Genomic DNA, 16,271 nt, shown 5'->3' on the forward strand with positions numbered 1-16,271 from the left:
TTCAAAACATATCAATCCAAAATTTTCCAACTTGCATTGACTTTATAATTGACAATCAAATACAGAAACAGCAGTATTCAGGAGAAATTAGGCAAGAACTTCAACTTTTTCTTATCGTTTTTATTTCATAATTTCAAATAAAGGTCGAACCTACATGAAAATTCTTAAGTCGGCCTTAATATTAACTGTCAAATAGGAAACAGGAGTGTTCGAGTGTAATTAGAAGACGGTTTCCAATTTCGCCAATGGTTTTTACGTCTTCTTGTTAAAAAAAGATGGAACCTACATTTACGTTTATACATCTGCTTTAATATTAACTATGAAACACGAATCAGGAGTTTTTGAATGAAATTAGAAGACGATTTCCACTTTTTCTGATGGTTTTTTCTTATATTTCAAAATAGATCGAACTAACATGAACATTCCCTTAAATTAAGTAACAAATGCAGAAACAACAGCAATCCAGTGAAATTAGAAGACAGTTTCTACTTTTTCCAATGGCTATTACATCTTGTTTTTCAAAATAGAACAAGCTAATTTGCAATGGCTTATCAAACACGGAAACAGCTGGATTCATGTGAAATAAAGAAATAAATTCCACTTTAAGAGACTATTTCCACTTTTTCCAAAGGTTTTTTAATCTTTTTTAAAGGTTTTCTTTTTTATTCCTTCTACTCTCGCAGCTATTTCTAACCTTTTCTTTAGGTTTTTCTTTTTATTTTTTAATATTTTAATTAAACTCTTTTTAACAATAAATCTGTGCAAACATGTTAATAAAACATCTTTAACAATTTATTTTTATTTTTGGAAATTATTTCTGTATGTAGTTACTATATTAATCAGCATGGTTACAGTCAGATTTGGGCAAAATTTCTAGACACAGCTCCACTAGACTTATATAGGACTTCCTTTCACTCACATTTGATTAAATGAGTCAATATGATTATATTGACGACTCCTTTCATTCACAAATTATTTAACTTAATTGGTTAAATGTGAGTGAAGGGAGGTCCTGTACAAGTCTCGTGAGTCACCAGTAGATTAAAGTTTTCCCAAACTCTGTAAAGATTTTATTAATCTTATTGTAAAAAAGTTTATAAATTATTTTTAAATAATAAAAAAAAATAGTTATTTAATAATATTGTATTTATTTTTCCTTTTAATCTCTTAAATAATAAGAAATTAAAAATAATGAAAAAGATACGAAAAAAGAAAACATAAAAAAATAGTTATAAAGGCCTCCAAAGTAAAGAAAGAGAAATGTAATGGTTAGAATAATGATTGTTCTGTTACCTAGGAGTGGCAGTACAAACTGCAGTTCATTTGTTAATAACTGCATTGTTTTTATTAATTATTATGTAACTCAAGCTTTTTTTAACTAGGAAATATAATATAGTTAGATGGCATTATGAATGTGTTAATTATTGAAACCGGAAGTAAGTTAAAATAAATTGTTTTATGCTGAAAAAATGCATAAAATGTATCTTGCTTGTCGAGTATGCAATAGTACTGCCAGGCTATATAGGTGTGATTTTTTTTGCAGGGTGGGAAGGTGGGGCAATTACACTCTACTAGTCTACTAGACCTATGTCGTCTGCACAAGCATGATACCTAATTTTCATATTTGATGTTTCCATGATTTTTTTAATAATTCTTACAGAAGAATTTTCATGTATGCTGATGTTAGTGATTTTTAGACGAGACTGACATATGTTATACCTTTTTCCTATTTGATTGGAATATTTTTTATTATAATTCTTACTTTTGACTAGGCAGAGATATGTCATCATACATCGTTTCATATTTGATGATGTGAGACTAAAATAGATACGTTTAAGGAGACGAGCGACAAAGCGATCTACTCCCTTCTGACACTCAAGTCGTACTGAAGAGAAATCTTGAATGTAGCATTATAGTTTTAGTGGTACCTGGTGGCAAATATGTGAACTAAAATGTGTTTATATAGTTGACAGGTCCAGTAAGTGCTGCTACCTTATGGCCATTTTTGAAACTAATTTTCCTTTTTAATTTTTTAAACGTATTTTACTTCATGATTTTCCAAACATAACTACCACACAACAAACACAATCTAGGATTGCCTTTCATATTAACCATCAAATGTAGAAACAGCAGCAGTATAGTGAAATTAAGAGACTATTTCCAATTTTTTCAAAGGTTCTTTTTTAACCTTTTCCAAAGGTTTTCTTTTTTATTCCTTCCACTCTTGCAGCTATTTCTAACCATTTTTCAGGTTTTGCCTGTTTATTCTTCTAATTAAACGCTTTTTAACAAGAAATCTGTACCAACATGATAATAAAACAATTTTTTTTTTTTTTTTTATATGAAAAGGAGAATAAGATTCTTTTTCTTAAATTTATAATTTTTTTTTATACATTAAACTTTTTATTAAAAACAAAGAACATGCAATTAGTAAGTAATTATAAGTAAAAATTCTAACATTTCATTGTGAAATTAACGTGCATATTACATATAGTAAGTACATAATACTTTTATTAATTGATTCTTCACAAAAATTTCCTAGAATAGATGATTTACGACTATTTCACTTGGGCTTTTATTGATGAACAGTTTTGCAGACCGTAATCCAGTATCAGAGGTATTTAATCTGAAAATCAACACTATTTATGTACATAAAATAATTAGTTTTTACTGAGTTTAGCATGAATTAAGAACCAAGAAAAAAAAGTATAATAATTGATTATTTATTCATAAAAATTAAATAAATGTGAATAAATGAAAGTTTAAATCATTTTTTAAAGAATCTAACCCTTTCTTTAAAAGAAAATGAAATATAAAATATTTTCTGACGATATAAAATGTTTATCAACTTGGATGAAGGACATTTAATAAATAAAGCAAATTATTACTGTTGCAACATGATACAAGTGAATATTTGGACAAAACCAAATATTACCTTTTTACCCCACTGCCTTACCGGACATTTGTTTGATTAGGAGGTTATTTAATGTTTTTTTTAATAGTGTCAAAGTACATGTTCATGCTACCTAGTGGAAATCACTGGAACTAGTTCCTATGTAATTTCATCTTTCTAGTTTATGCTATTGCCGCTAGATAGCATTGGCATGACCTTAGTACTTCTATTTTTTTTTACATTCCTAATTTTAAAGTAAGAACAGAATGTATAGAATTTCTAATAAAATTTTCCAATTTCTTTAATTTGAATATAAATACTTCAATTTCTGATTTATTCTTTGATTTAAATAGAACAAATACAAAGAACCTACAGAATTCACAAACAACGACTGAACATCGTATTTTTCAACTAAATTGAAACCTTTCAAGGGGAAGATTTAATTCATCTGATAAAAAGTTTTATCTATTCAAGGTAATGTACTAATAAAAGTAAAGCTTACCTGAAAAACAGCCCAATAAGATTGTTTGGTTTGATTTCCCTGGAATGATGAAATGGATTGCGAAACACCTCAACTTTTGTGGATGCTGGATTTAAAGAAAGGTCCTAAAGAATAACGAACGAAGATAATGATTAACAATAATAATAAAAACTAAATGAAAATTCACTAAATTATTTATACCTATTAAATCCTAAGTTAATGACAATATTCAATATTGTAAAATTATTATCAATAGAGTTTGTATGAAAATTAAGTCTTTTTAAAACAATTTCCCATTTCTCATTCAATAACTCATTAAACATGGGTTATAATAGCAGAAAACAACACGCCCCATCTGCCTATTTGATATACTTGACTTAATTGTTGCAAAAAGTTCAGCTTGAAGAAGCTCAAATTATATAATTAAATATTTTGAATGTGCTATCAGTACAACCCTAATGTTTATGACTTAATAATTCACTTCAGTAAACCAATTTGATCACTAAAAAGCCCTAAGATGATAGAGAATCAATAAAAGTGTAAGCACATGCACTTTTTTTAAAAAAACGTAAATCTAAGTTCATGTACCATCTGGATAGTTTGAACTTAGGCAAATTATTGCACTTACTAGGTATCTAATCTATTGCTGTATACTTTATTATTTATCTTTAGATAATACTATATAATATCTTAACTGAGAAACAACATGCTGTAAGCTGAAAACATGTACTTACAGTTGTTGTAGGAGTTAAAATGTGTAACACTGTATAATATGTCATCAATCCAGCCATTTGTTTGAATTGAACTAGTTCAGAATTACCATTAGAATGTCGAAAGAACGCTGCGAACAAAAATAAAAACATATAAACTATTATTTATACAATTGTTTTCATTGTAATTAAAAAATATTTAGAAAAAAAAAAACAATTTTCAATAAGTTAGAATTCAAAACTACTGGTGCGAACCTTGCAAAATCCAAGGTCCATAATTCTAGAACGTTATTAAACTTTATATTATTAATTTAAATTTCATGGAGATTACTCTCCCCTTTAAATGAGAGAAATGTGAATATTTACGTGGAAGTTCATAATTCCCAAATACATAATCGTAATTAGCAATTTACTTTTACAGTAATAAAGGCGACCAAAAATTATTAACATGTTACGAACTAAATCTACCAACTTATGACCGTTGAAACATTTTTATGAAACAAAATAATTAAAACTAAAATCAAGTTTTTAAAATTACATCCATACACTTAAAATGCATCTATTACCAACTGTGTTGGAAACATGTCAATTTCATAAACACTTCTAATCACATCAACTGTTAATTAAAAATCAAAGCATGTACAAAAAATGTTGCTTACCTGCAAGAAGTCCTTAACGCAGTAATGATGCAAAAACAAGTTTTCTAATTTCCTAGGAAGTTATCGCTTAATGCAAATAGATACTACAATCAGTTTTCTAAGGTATGTAAAGTTTTCACTGACTTAGTTACAGCAGCATCTAAACACTATCAATAATAAATAAATAAAAAACATCAAATAAACACTAAATTTTAAACATGGAAATTTTGTTAGAGGAAAACTTCTTTTTAAAATATTGACGATATACAACGTTTATCAACGTCGGTGAAGAACATTTAATAAATACAGCAAATTATTACTGTTGCTACATGATAGAGAATATTTGGACAAAACCAAATAACCTTTTTACCCCACTGCCTTACCGGACAGTTGCTTGGTTAGGTTATTTAATGTTTATTTTAATAGTGTCAAAGTACACGCTCATGCTACCTAGCGGTAATCACTGGAACTACATCCTATGTAATTTCATCTCCCTACTTTAAGCTATTGCCGCTAGATAGCATTGGCATGACCTTAATACGACATATTTTTTTTCCATTCCTAATTTTAAAATAAGAACAGAATGTATAGAATTTCTAATAAAGTTGACCAATTTCTTAACTTTTAATTTTATTTTAACTTAATATTTTTATTTTAACAGTTAGCTTACTTGTCTAAAAAATATAACTCTAGTTTGGTTTAAATATTACCATTTTCCTATTAACGTAATTTAATATTTAAACAGAATTATTAACAGACTGAGGAAAAGAGGTTCAATTTGGCCAGATATGTTTAACTAAATTGAAAATGCTACGTCCTACGAATGGAATGTAGGTTTAACAAAAAATTAGAACAACCAAGGTTAATATTGCCAATTAAGCTAATTTGAAAGTTTAGAACATTTAAATAGATGATTAAGAACTTAAACCTTTTTTGGAAAAGGTTTAATCTGGCTGAAGAATGCTTATATTTGATTGAAAATGTTATAGCACTGGTATTTTATCTATAAGCCGCAACCCCATTTGGGGTCGCGAAAATTACCTAGGGGCCTAAAGGTGGATAGAAAAATTGTAAATAAATTTAAATAAGTACTGTCTAATGCGGGGTCACACTGTTAAAATGTTCAATACCATTATGCGACAGTATTCCCCAATGTTTCAATCAAATTTTACAAAAATTCAAACATTATTCAGATTAAAAGATAGTATTGGGAAAAAAGTTTTAGTTTATGTTGTAATACTTAGAACGTTTGAAATAAACGTGAAGTAAGACTACCTGAAGAACAGTCCGTCACAGGCAGAGTAGTAAGTAAGTAAATTTCCTTCATTTCTTAATACTCCAGAATATGGCTTGATGAGAATCACCAGTAATAATATAAGCGTGCTGCTGGATTTAAAGAAAAGCCATAGAGATAATCATTCCCAGAAGAAAGCTGAGATAAGAAGCTCCTGACTGCAGTGTCTGTCACTGTGGTCATTTCAGCAGGCTATTAAACATCAAAATATAATTAAACCTTTGATTTTTACTTTATAGTACATAAGCCTTAACTGGTATCCTCAAAATCTCAACTTCAAATGGCATCGTCGAATCGGTGTCGACCCGAAGCTTTAAATGCACATTACTTTAAAATGTCATTGATGTAATTAAAGTAGATTTAGTTTTTGTTAGAAAATTTATTTAGCAAATGAAAATGATGAATATTTTTTAAATTAGTTTCATAAAATTTAGAAAAACAAAAAAAAGTTTAAAATTACAACAGTTAAATTATCAAGATGCGAGTTTACTTGTTTTGTTTTGGTAAAAAAAACCAACGTTTTGTTGCCAGTAAAAACAAACAATGAAGTCCCGACGGTAGTTTTTTTTTATTTGGAATTATATAGGAGGGGTTTTCTTTTTTATTTTTTTCGTAATGTCCCCGAGTAAATCAAATTTAGCTTTCCTAATTCATCGACCAGCTTAACTGAAGAGAATCAGCTATCAGCAATAATATTAAATATTATAGAATAATTTTAAAAAATGGAACAGAAAACAAACACTAAAACATAAAAATAAAAAAACTATTAAGAAAAAAACTTATAACGTAAGTGGTATTGTCGGGTCAAATTTGACCCAAAACCTATATTTTATTTACTTGCACTGCTCAAGAACGGCTGATTTTTATGAACGATTGTTGGTGAGGATGACAGGGAAGAATTCAGAGAAAAGGAGATGTTTGTAGCTAATTCCCACAAAATACTACACAAAAGAAAAACGCGCGGGTCTAATTTGACCCGACGATACCAGTTGAGGGATAAATTCTAAAAAATAAAAATCATGCCAATAGATTCTGCATCTTTATATAGAGCATTAACGAAGTTTGATGCTTTAAGACATTTTAGTGTCCATTATTTATTTTAAAAAAATTAAGCTATCTTTGTGTTAAAATAAAAACCAAGAAAAGTGTACATCAAGTAAAAATAATCAACTAAAACAAATTAAAAAAATAATAAAGTCACTAAAAACCCCTCTTTCATTTTGAGGATTGTTTTTAATAAAAAAAATATATTATTTTTTTAAATAATATCTCAATACATGCTTATTTTAAAATATCACTAGCATTACATCTATTTCTTATTACCTGCACGTAAAATGTAGCCTCGTTGATTTTGCCCATCATAGTACACTGTTTTATCCTTTACAGATTTTGGTCTTTCATCCACTATCAGACGACGGTCAGTTTAATCAGTTTAAATATATACTGGTTCGTAGTAACTGGTTAGGCACATGATATCCACGTCTGTTTCGGGCTCACCCTACATGGCTGAGTGCTAAGTGAGGGAGGTTACATACAGGTTATAAGATATCTCCTTTTGTGTAATATTTAAAATGTTAATAAGCTGTAAAACATTTTTTGAAAAATAGTGAAATAAAATTAATAAAACCAAGTATGTATTTAAGTCTAGAATATTTTTGTTACATAAGTAACGTATTAGAATTGTATTTTACAAAAGGGGGTGCGCTTTATGGAAGCAGAAAGCAATGATTATACTAAGTTCATTTGTACTTGGAAATTTGTAAAATTAATATTGATAAACATGTAAATAATGCTTAAATAATAAAATTTGTAAAACCTTTAATCTTAAGGAATAAGAAACTTGTTGAAACATTCACGCTTTTTATTTTATTTTTTGTATCAGTGGTAGATTGCTCTTCGTTCAGCTATTTGTTTGTTTGGTATGTATGTAATGACTTTAAACAGCGTGTCATATTTATAGTTAATTTTGTAATTTTCTCCAGACTAACGTGACCACTTTATTGACGAAGCGCTTCTCCTTCACATAGCAGCCGTATAGTGCCCACCTAATGTTTGAATTAACCAAGACCATCTTTGCCTTAGCCGATAGGGTCCAACTTTATCTTCCCTGAATCCCCGATTCATTTGCGGTGGCGACACACTGTCAAACTATTAACCCATTGGCGTAAATGACGACTATAGCAGCCAATGCGTGTCTTATAGAAGCACACGATGTTTGTTACAGTCTATATTTTTAGTTCTATAAAACAATTATTTAAATGTCTATTAGTGTTGAATTTATTATCTTCTATATCCTTCAACCTTCTTTTAATAAGAAATGATGAAATATTTTTTCGTTATTTTATTTTAATTATTCTTAGAATTAGAATTTAGTTGCCACAAGAGAGCTCGTAGAATTTAACGACGTACACAGCCGCTAATATTTCATACATTCAGTCTTGTTCAGTGTGATTTATTTTAAAAGCCACTAAATGTTTGTTTGAAATAATTACTGTAAATTTTTATTTACATTTTGTTTCTGTCTCTTTTTAAGAGCTATTAAAGACGATAGAGAAGTAACTAGTGATGATGAATGTAACGGTGACTATGAAACTGAGTGGCCAGAGGACACAGTCGCTATTAGAGAATTTGACTTTAATGGAAGTGAATTGGGATAAAATCTTTCGGAAAAGATATTCTGTGCGATTTCTTTTTTTTTTAAGTGGGCAGTGTTTGGAGGAGAGCGTAGAGATGTAATTTGTATCTGAAGTGCAGTTTCTCTTTTTTTTACGGTAGTTACCACCGAAATTTCTAAGAAAATCGCTTGTAGGAAGAGCATATCTCCTGAAAAATATATTTCTAGCACTTCATAAAAACCTATTGAAACGCTTTTATATGACATTAATTTTAAGGAGTGATTCTTCGAGTTAAAATATAATAGAAATAGAAACCAACCTTCAGAACAATCGTGCGACTACTCATAAAAGAGTTGTTAATATTATTCATCGCAATTCAATTTTATAGTTAATGATTGTGAAATTGGCCACAGGGATGAAGTGCGGATCACAGTGCCGCCTCTCCCCACTACTCAGTCGGGGGTGGCTGTAGACCCTTATTTTAGTCGCCTGTTCGCTTCAGTCCAGGGTGTTCCATCAGCCGTACGGCAAGTTGGCAATGTAGATGACTTTCGAAAAGGCTGACGACGACATGTTCCACAGTTCTATGGACAATCTAGATTTGGAACAGGTTAATAATTTTTTTTTTTTTTGAAATGCTTTTACTGAGTTATTGTTATTAAATTATAGATTTATTTATTTCTTAAATTAAGGCACGGCAACATCTGAAGTGATAAGAGCCATTTTATTTATCTAATAATTTTTAATTTTTACAGGTAAGAAATGGATTTTTAGTGGACAGCCAGTCATATGTAGGGTCACCTAGCAACAGTTCTTCAGAACTATTCCTCTATTCTGAAGATTCTAACCAGTCAGATTCCAGCTTTTCTTATTCCAGTGATCAAGAATCAGGTAAGTTCATACTGGAAAAAATAATCTAATATTAACTCTAAAGATACTTTTAAAATTTAATTAAATTCAAAATTAAGTTATATGTTAGGGATTGTAGTTTTACCTTTTTTCAACTAGTATTATATTGGGATGGGACTAGGACTATATTGTCGGAAAACAGTTTCTGTGTTTTTTCGCCATTTTTTAGCGGCAGTTTACAGTAAAATTTAACCAACAAATCACTCAGGTTATCAGTAAAAACGATTCGAGTAGAAAAATATTTCCGTTTAGAGAAGAATTGTGGAACTCTGTTCAGGGAGAAACTGCTTCAAATAAGAATACAGGCGATTGTTAAGAAATTAAGAGAAATCACCGAAACACCATAGGAAGAGCCACTTTTTACGAAACCTTACTGTCAGATGGGTGGTTAACAATAAATTGAATGTATAGATATTTTCCAATAATTTTGTGCTTACAGAAAGAGAAATTATGGCATTTGCCACAAAATTTTCAATATTCAGTTTTTATCGTATTAGTTTTTTAAGAATAATGAAAAAACAGTAGTTTTTAGAAAATGATCTAATGATTTTAGAAGATATCTAATTTTTGTTATGGTTTTCAAGTTGGAATGCTAACAGAACATATCATACATCGTTTTACTTAAAACCTTATTCCAGAAACTTTGATTTTTTAAGATTATATCCCGTCCAGTAGCTTATTTCTGCCTCACAAATATTACAAATATAATTAAATTACCAACAAGGTTTTGAGCTATACGTTCAAAATTTTAAGAAACGCTAGTTACACCTTGGTGAACATTTTATGTAGTAAAATGTTTAAATACTTCAAATTTATATTCTTTCATAAAAAAAAATCTTTGAAAAAGAAAGAAATCGAATATTTTTTTATTTAACGAGGGAATGTAATATTGTGGGAGGAATTGGTAGTTGAAACCCACATAATCCTGAGAAATTAATTGGAAAAATTCACAAAAAATGAATTTTTTGTACTAAAACTGCCCGGTAGGACAGTTGTATGAGGGTTGATCTTCAAAAAGTGCACGAAAAAGCGTAACGTTGATAAACACCAAACTTTGACAATTTTTTTCTCTTTTTCTATAAAAGATAAAATTCCCAAATTTTCTTTATAATATAGGGCAAATCCTCCTCTATAACTGTAATTTGTTTTGCAACAACATAGATTCAATAGATTCAGAATATAATGGAATAAGGGTTCATAATAGAAAATGTTTAACTTACTGTGATTTATTCGTATTTGAGTCACGTTGAATAAATTATACGCTCACAGACCAATTTGTATAATTACTTGTTTCTGTATTCAGCGGATTTCAAACGGATATTTCCTGTGATAATTCAAAATAGAAAATCTGCACCATTACATCACTCTCTGTAACTGTTAGAGTACTTAACAGAAAGTAAACAATCAAGTACCCACGCTGTAAAGTCGCATTTCCCTACTATAATCCACTTTTTGCAATCATGCAATTCTGGCATGCTCTTATTGTAAGAAATATCAGTTACCAATTGTACTAAAGTGGCACTTTGGAGAGATGCTGAAGGTTAGTTGCCCTTTCTTGGAAACTCTATTTTATTGGAGATGAGTTAAAAAATAGTGAAAAACTGAATGTCAACTTTTGATCGCTGATTCTGGCCGAAACTTCAATATACGAAAGAAATAGTTTGGCATGATTTGTTTTTAAGAGATAATACAAGATTCCTCACACTGCCTAGGTAGAAATGTTTACTCTGATGAAGTTGGAGTTATTCAGTTCAAAATCCATAGAAGGAGATGTAAAATCGCGCGATAAAATAAACAAGGGACCCGAACACGTCTTTTCTTTTATATTACATATATTACAGTAATGCCTATTTTTTTTAGGAGGGCTTTACGTACAACTACCGATTCAGACTCAGAACACGATGTCCAGTAAAAAGTTCAATCGCAAAAATTTTACACGATACCTAATAAGCGAAAGTAATGGGAAATCTGCGATATTATTAATAGATAAATTTATTTATATTTATAGTTTTAGAATTTTACCACAAGAATCCATGATCATTTTCACGACACTAACTTCAGAAATATATAAAGCTCTTTATTTGTAGTAAGTTCCATAGAACATCATAGATTACATTGGCCAATTTATAGTCATTCAGGTCGTGCTAAGCAGGTAACTACAATCCCTCAGAAAGAAACTACTTCAATTCCTAAATATCGATCCTGTATGTGAACGTTGAACAGGTCGAAGTCGTCCATGTAGGAGGCAACAGGGAAGATGTGCAGTAGTACAGTTACAGCAGAGGCAGGCGGCTAATCTACGCGAAAGAAGAAGAATGCAAAGTATTAATGAAGCTTTCGATGGGTTACGGGCCCATATACCTACGTTACCATATGAGAAAAGACTTTCCAAAGTTGACACACTTAAATTGGCAATTGGGTTCGTTCAATTATAATTTATTAATTATATTTTTTAAATAATTTTTTCAATACTCTTAGAAAGGTCTTAAACTTTTCACTTGGATTTCTCTTTTTGGGATGATTTTCGTCTCTCCCTACTTTTCTCAACAATTTTATTATCTTTGAAAAGGACCTAGTTCAATTCAGGAACGAACCCCGTCACTACGATCCTAAATATCTATTTTCTTTATATCTCGAAATTAGGTTCTAATTCAAGGTATTTTACTCTAAGAAGGGTAGTGGCTCTATTGAAAGCAAACAATCCTAACAGTGACCTGTGTGCAAGAACTCTTTTAGGAGGAGGATTCTAGGCTATACGGGCCCAACTCGGGAGGTAATATAATTTAGAAGAGATATAATGATTAGACACAGGGCTATCAATGCTTCAGAGTGGAAGCCATTCAGTTGATGCAACAATATTTGCAATTATTTCAGTCGTATTATGCAAAAGGAGCATTTGCATTCGCGCACTCATCCTTTTAATGGTGCAATTAAGATGTGACTAATTTGTTGCCATTAAAATTATGCACATTATTTATATATGAAATCAGTCTTACTCCTTTCGATAGACAGATGGTGAGACTTACAAATGCTTACAAGTAGAAGGAATGGCGGCTCAAAATCGGTTTCATTCAGAAAACAACTCCCCCCCCCCCATAAAGTACATTTCAATTCATGCAAAAATTCATTTCATTAAGCTTTGGTAACATCAATCTGTCTGTTCCAATACAAATATATATTTCTGATAGTCTCGGATTTATTATCAGAGTTTTTTATTAGCAAGAAGTTCGTGAAGCTAAAATTTACTTAATAAATGTAAAGTATAGATACCTAGTTTTAATTTCCTTTCTTCAAAATATAATTGAAAAAGTTTTATCAATTTCATCTCTAGATCTGCGCCAGGAAAAGCAGGTGTACCCTTGAGTTCATAGCAAACCATGAGCTAAACAACTAAGTTTCAGCAGTACCTTTTGATATAAAAGGCTACCCTTTCTAACATTTATTTCTCGAACAAAGCCTTTATCTGTCGTAGAATTGTACAAACCCATAAGTAACTTCCACTAACTCGTTACCATTCTGTGGAAAGTCTGGCAATAGTGACCCAACATTCCGAATTTCCAGTATTTGCACCCGGGTACGGAGGTCACGTATGGGCCCTGTGGTTCATTTGAGCATTGCTGAAGGCAGCGAAGAAAATTAAAACTAATCTATGTTACGTATTTATATGAGCTCAAGTTATTTAGAATATTTTAACTACAAGTACAAAAGTTGTTGAATGTTATGCATCTAATCTTACTTGAACTTACTTTGTATTTGTTTGTTCAGTTAAGTTGTTATGAGATAGAATGGTATGACGCTGTAAAAAATAACTTAAAAAAATCTAATAATCTAACTAATAAAAATCTTACTGTAGAGGTGAATCGTGCTGATCTATTCATTGCATAAAGCAACTACCCTACTGATACTATTATTATTATTATATCAGTAGTATTCGTATATTGTTTCTGAATATGAATCGAACGTACCTTTCGTAGTGTTCAGCATGCGACTTCCATCTCCCTGTTTTTCTCAGTCCTGTCGTTTCCTTCATCGTGTGGACGAACTTCTCTTTCCACTCCTATAAAGAATCATATTCGTGTAGCAATAACATCAGAGCTTGAAGTGAATATACCTACTTATTAATTAACATTAACTAATTAACTTATTTTAATATTATTCACTTAATATTCAATAAAAATTTTATTTCTTTGTTTTACCAGTTATATCAAATTTCTTAGCGAATTAGTAATGAATGATAAAAATCATGAAGACACAGGAACGAAGTCTGGTACTAAAGGTCGTAATCACGTTAAAGAACAGAAGAAAGTTATCATCAGAGGTAAATTAAATTTCTCTTTATTTTTAGAGTTTTTGCTTAATTTTAACTAAACCGCATTAATGTCATCCTTAGTCGTGGTTGGTAACTATTACTTTTGTGTTACTAAGCGGTCTAATGCTGTGAAAGAGTGATTTAAACCTTTTAAGTCTTATGGTTTCCACTTAGTGAATGTTTTATTCGTATGGTTAGGATGAGGTACCGGCAGCGACTACATAGCCCCGAATAAGAGACTAGTTTCTTTTTTTTACCTAATTGTGGGTTGTGGATGTAAACAAAATTATTTAATAAAAAACTAATGTAGTGATTAACTGCGGCGTCTTTTTTTTACGGATATTTCATCTTGTCCTATAGGTTCATTTCTTCTAACTTCTGCCACAAAGTAACTTTTCTAGAATCTAATGGTCTATAAAGGTGTACTGCATATACTTCACTTAACGATTCATAATTTTGTCGAACGCACTCACATTGTAACCTCAATGTAACTAGGTACATACATACATTTATAAAACTAAATTTTTGATGACCCCAAAACTGTTTACCAGTGCGTAACATACCGGCGGTATATGTCATAACACCTGGCCTTTTTCAGTTCACCTGCACTTCCGGTATTTAGCTATTATGTCATAAGGTACCGTGTTTAGTAGCTCTTCATCGCCAGCCTTTTTGCTTTCTTTGCATTTACCCATTCCTAAAAGTAAATTTTAAGCAGTAGGTTATCTACTTTAGGCGAGTTAATTAATAAGTTATACTTCCTATTTTGAAACTAGTGATATAAAATTGAAAAGGATGATGGTTCTATCTCTATCTCTTGCTGTGCTCTTGAAAGAGAAGGGCGTGCAAGTATCATCGCATCGTGACCCTTCAAACTAAAACATTCGTCATGGTAGGCCCCAGGACAGCTGTTTCAATTCACAACACCCAGTACATTAATAAACCATTTGCTATTTTCAATCTATCGTGACAAATCAGTTAAATAACATAATAATAGAGCGATACATTGGCTCTATTTTATTAATACACCTTCTAAAATAGTTTTATATTGTATTGTTAAGTTTTTATTTTACTTAAGATAAACATGAAGTTATACTTACTAGAGGTATTATTATTAATTTTATGAGCATCAATTTTATGTGCAGATCTTTTTTAAAGTAGTGTTTGTAAAGGTTATAAATAAGCCCTGAAATGTTCAATTTCTCCATCACTCAAGTGATTAATAGGAACTTATAATTCAATAAGTTCAGATTTCAGAGAAGAAAATCTGAGAACATCCAAACGACTTCCCAAACTCCAGTATGATATTAATTTCAATCAGAGAAATTAAAAAGTGGATGCCTATTCCGATAAATACTAAATTGTTCAAGGAATTGATTCTTCCAAAAAAAGTTTTTTTCAAACTCGCGAGTTTTACCAACATATTTAAATTCTTACGTAATAATAATAAATACTCAAGCTGAAGTAGCTTTTGACCCATTCGACTGATTGCAATGACTGCTAACTAATCAAGCCTTTAACAAAACACAAATTAAAAACTTTCTACGCCATTTATAGTTTATTTTTTGCCAGTTTCAACTATATTTAAATATTTGGCATTTGAAGGAAATGTATCGTTAGCATCTAGAGTTGTAGTGAGAAAAAAATCGTGTTAGAGTTCGCACTTTTTTTTTCTTATCTTCATAATAGGCACTTATTAAATAGTTTGCTGGTAATGTTAAACAGGTAGTTATGGATGCCCGTATACATCTCATAGTCTATCATGGTCATCGGACAAAGAAAACGGAAGAAATGGAGTAATGTTTGCCAAGGTGTGGACACCTGCCGATCCAAGGAGTAAATCTGGTGGTTATCAATCAGTTTAATTCGCTAAAAAGTTTTATTAAGTTTGTAAAACAAAAAATGCAGTGGTTATTGGAAAAAGGATTAATAGAATTGGTAAAAGTTATAAAGCAAATCAGTGTTAAAGAGAGAGTTGTGCTTACTTGATGCAATTCTGTCTGCTTTCAGCAATAATAATTCATTTTATTTCCGTTTAATTTATTAAAAATTGTTTTTTAAACGAAAATAAAAACCCTTAAACTTGATAAAATCTCTTGAACATATCTGTTTGCTTTTGCCAAGTACTAAGTCTTAATAAAGAAATCGCTGAGATGCAACAAATAGTTTACAGAACATTGACACTCCATGGTCACTTTTTAATTTAATTTAAAGCAATTTCGTTGGCTGTAGAATTTCTAGTCCTTTATGTATCTAAGTAATTTAAATGTTTTAATGTTTATTTGCATTTAATGTGATAGACTGTGAATAATAAAAGTTTTTTTTTTTTACAAAAAGATATTTTATTTATAGTTCTTACGCTTCCAGTTTAAAATGAAGCATGTTCATTTCTCAATTCATCTTCTAAAGTTATTTAAACACT

At 30.3% G+C, this 16,271-nt stretch overlaps 1 protein-coding gene and 1 long non-coding RNA gene across 3 annotated transcripts; one reads left to right on the top strand and one right to left on the bottom strand.

Annotated features, from left to right (window-relative positions):
- The first annotated feature begins 7,524 nt into the window (after window positions 1–7,524).
- On the top strand, window positions 7,525–16,177 carry LOC141450361 (pancreas transcription factor 1 subunit alpha-like). Of its 2 annotated transcripts, XM_074120727.1 has the most exons (6): window positions 7,525–7,646; window positions 9,045–9,241; window positions 9,387–9,522; window positions 11,764–11,959; window positions 13,740–13,858; window positions 15,575–16,177. In XM_074120727.1, exons 2-6 carry the CDS (start codon window positions 9,176–9,178, stop codon window positions 15,712–15,714), a joined length of 657 nt encoding a protein of 218 aa, XP_073976828.1. In that variant the 5' UTR covers window positions 7,525–7,646; window positions 9,045–9,175; the 3' UTR covers window positions 15,715–16,177. The 2 variants fall into 2 exon arrangements, with proteins under 2 accessions (XP_073976828.1, XP_073976829.1); XM_074120728.1 differs by lacking the exon at window positions 7,525–7,646 and having other exon boundaries at window positions 8,697–9,241.
- On the bottom strand, window positions 9,281–13,733 carry LOC141450369 (uncharacterized). The gene is made up of 3 exons (XR_012456076.1): window positions 13,506–13,733; window positions 10,761–10,864; window positions 9,281–9,533 (listed from the first exon to the last, which is right to left on the bottom strand). It is a non-coding gene; the product is annotated as an uncharacterized lncRNA (long non-coding RNA).
- Window positions 16,178–16,271: the final 94 nt, after the last annotated feature.

This window comes from Rhodnius prolixus, unplaced genomic scaffold (assembly GCF_049639745.1).
Source record: "Rhodnius prolixus isolate KJV_2025 unplaced genomic scaffold, Rpr scaffold_2, whole genome shotgun sequence".
NCBI classification, from domain to species: domain Eukaryota; kingdom Metazoa; phylum Arthropoda; class Insecta; order Hemiptera; family Reduviidae; genus Rhodnius; species Rhodnius prolixus.

What these genes read in the sequence shown, in the direction of transcription:
- LOC141450361 (XM_074120727.1), top strand. Translation starts at nt 9,176, where the DNA reads ATGACTTTCGAAAAGGCTGACGACGACATGTTCCACAGTTCTATGGAC. An exon ending in TTCCAGTGATCAAGAATCAG is followed by an intron (nt 9,523 to 11,763) that starts GTAAGTTCATAC and finishes AACGTTGAACAG; the next exon opens with GTCGAAGTCGTCCATGTAGG. An exon ending in ACACTTAAATTGGCAATTGG is followed by an intron (nt 11,960 to 13,739) that starts GTTCGTTCAATT and finishes TTGTTTTACCAG; the next exon opens with TTATATCAAATTTCTTAGCG.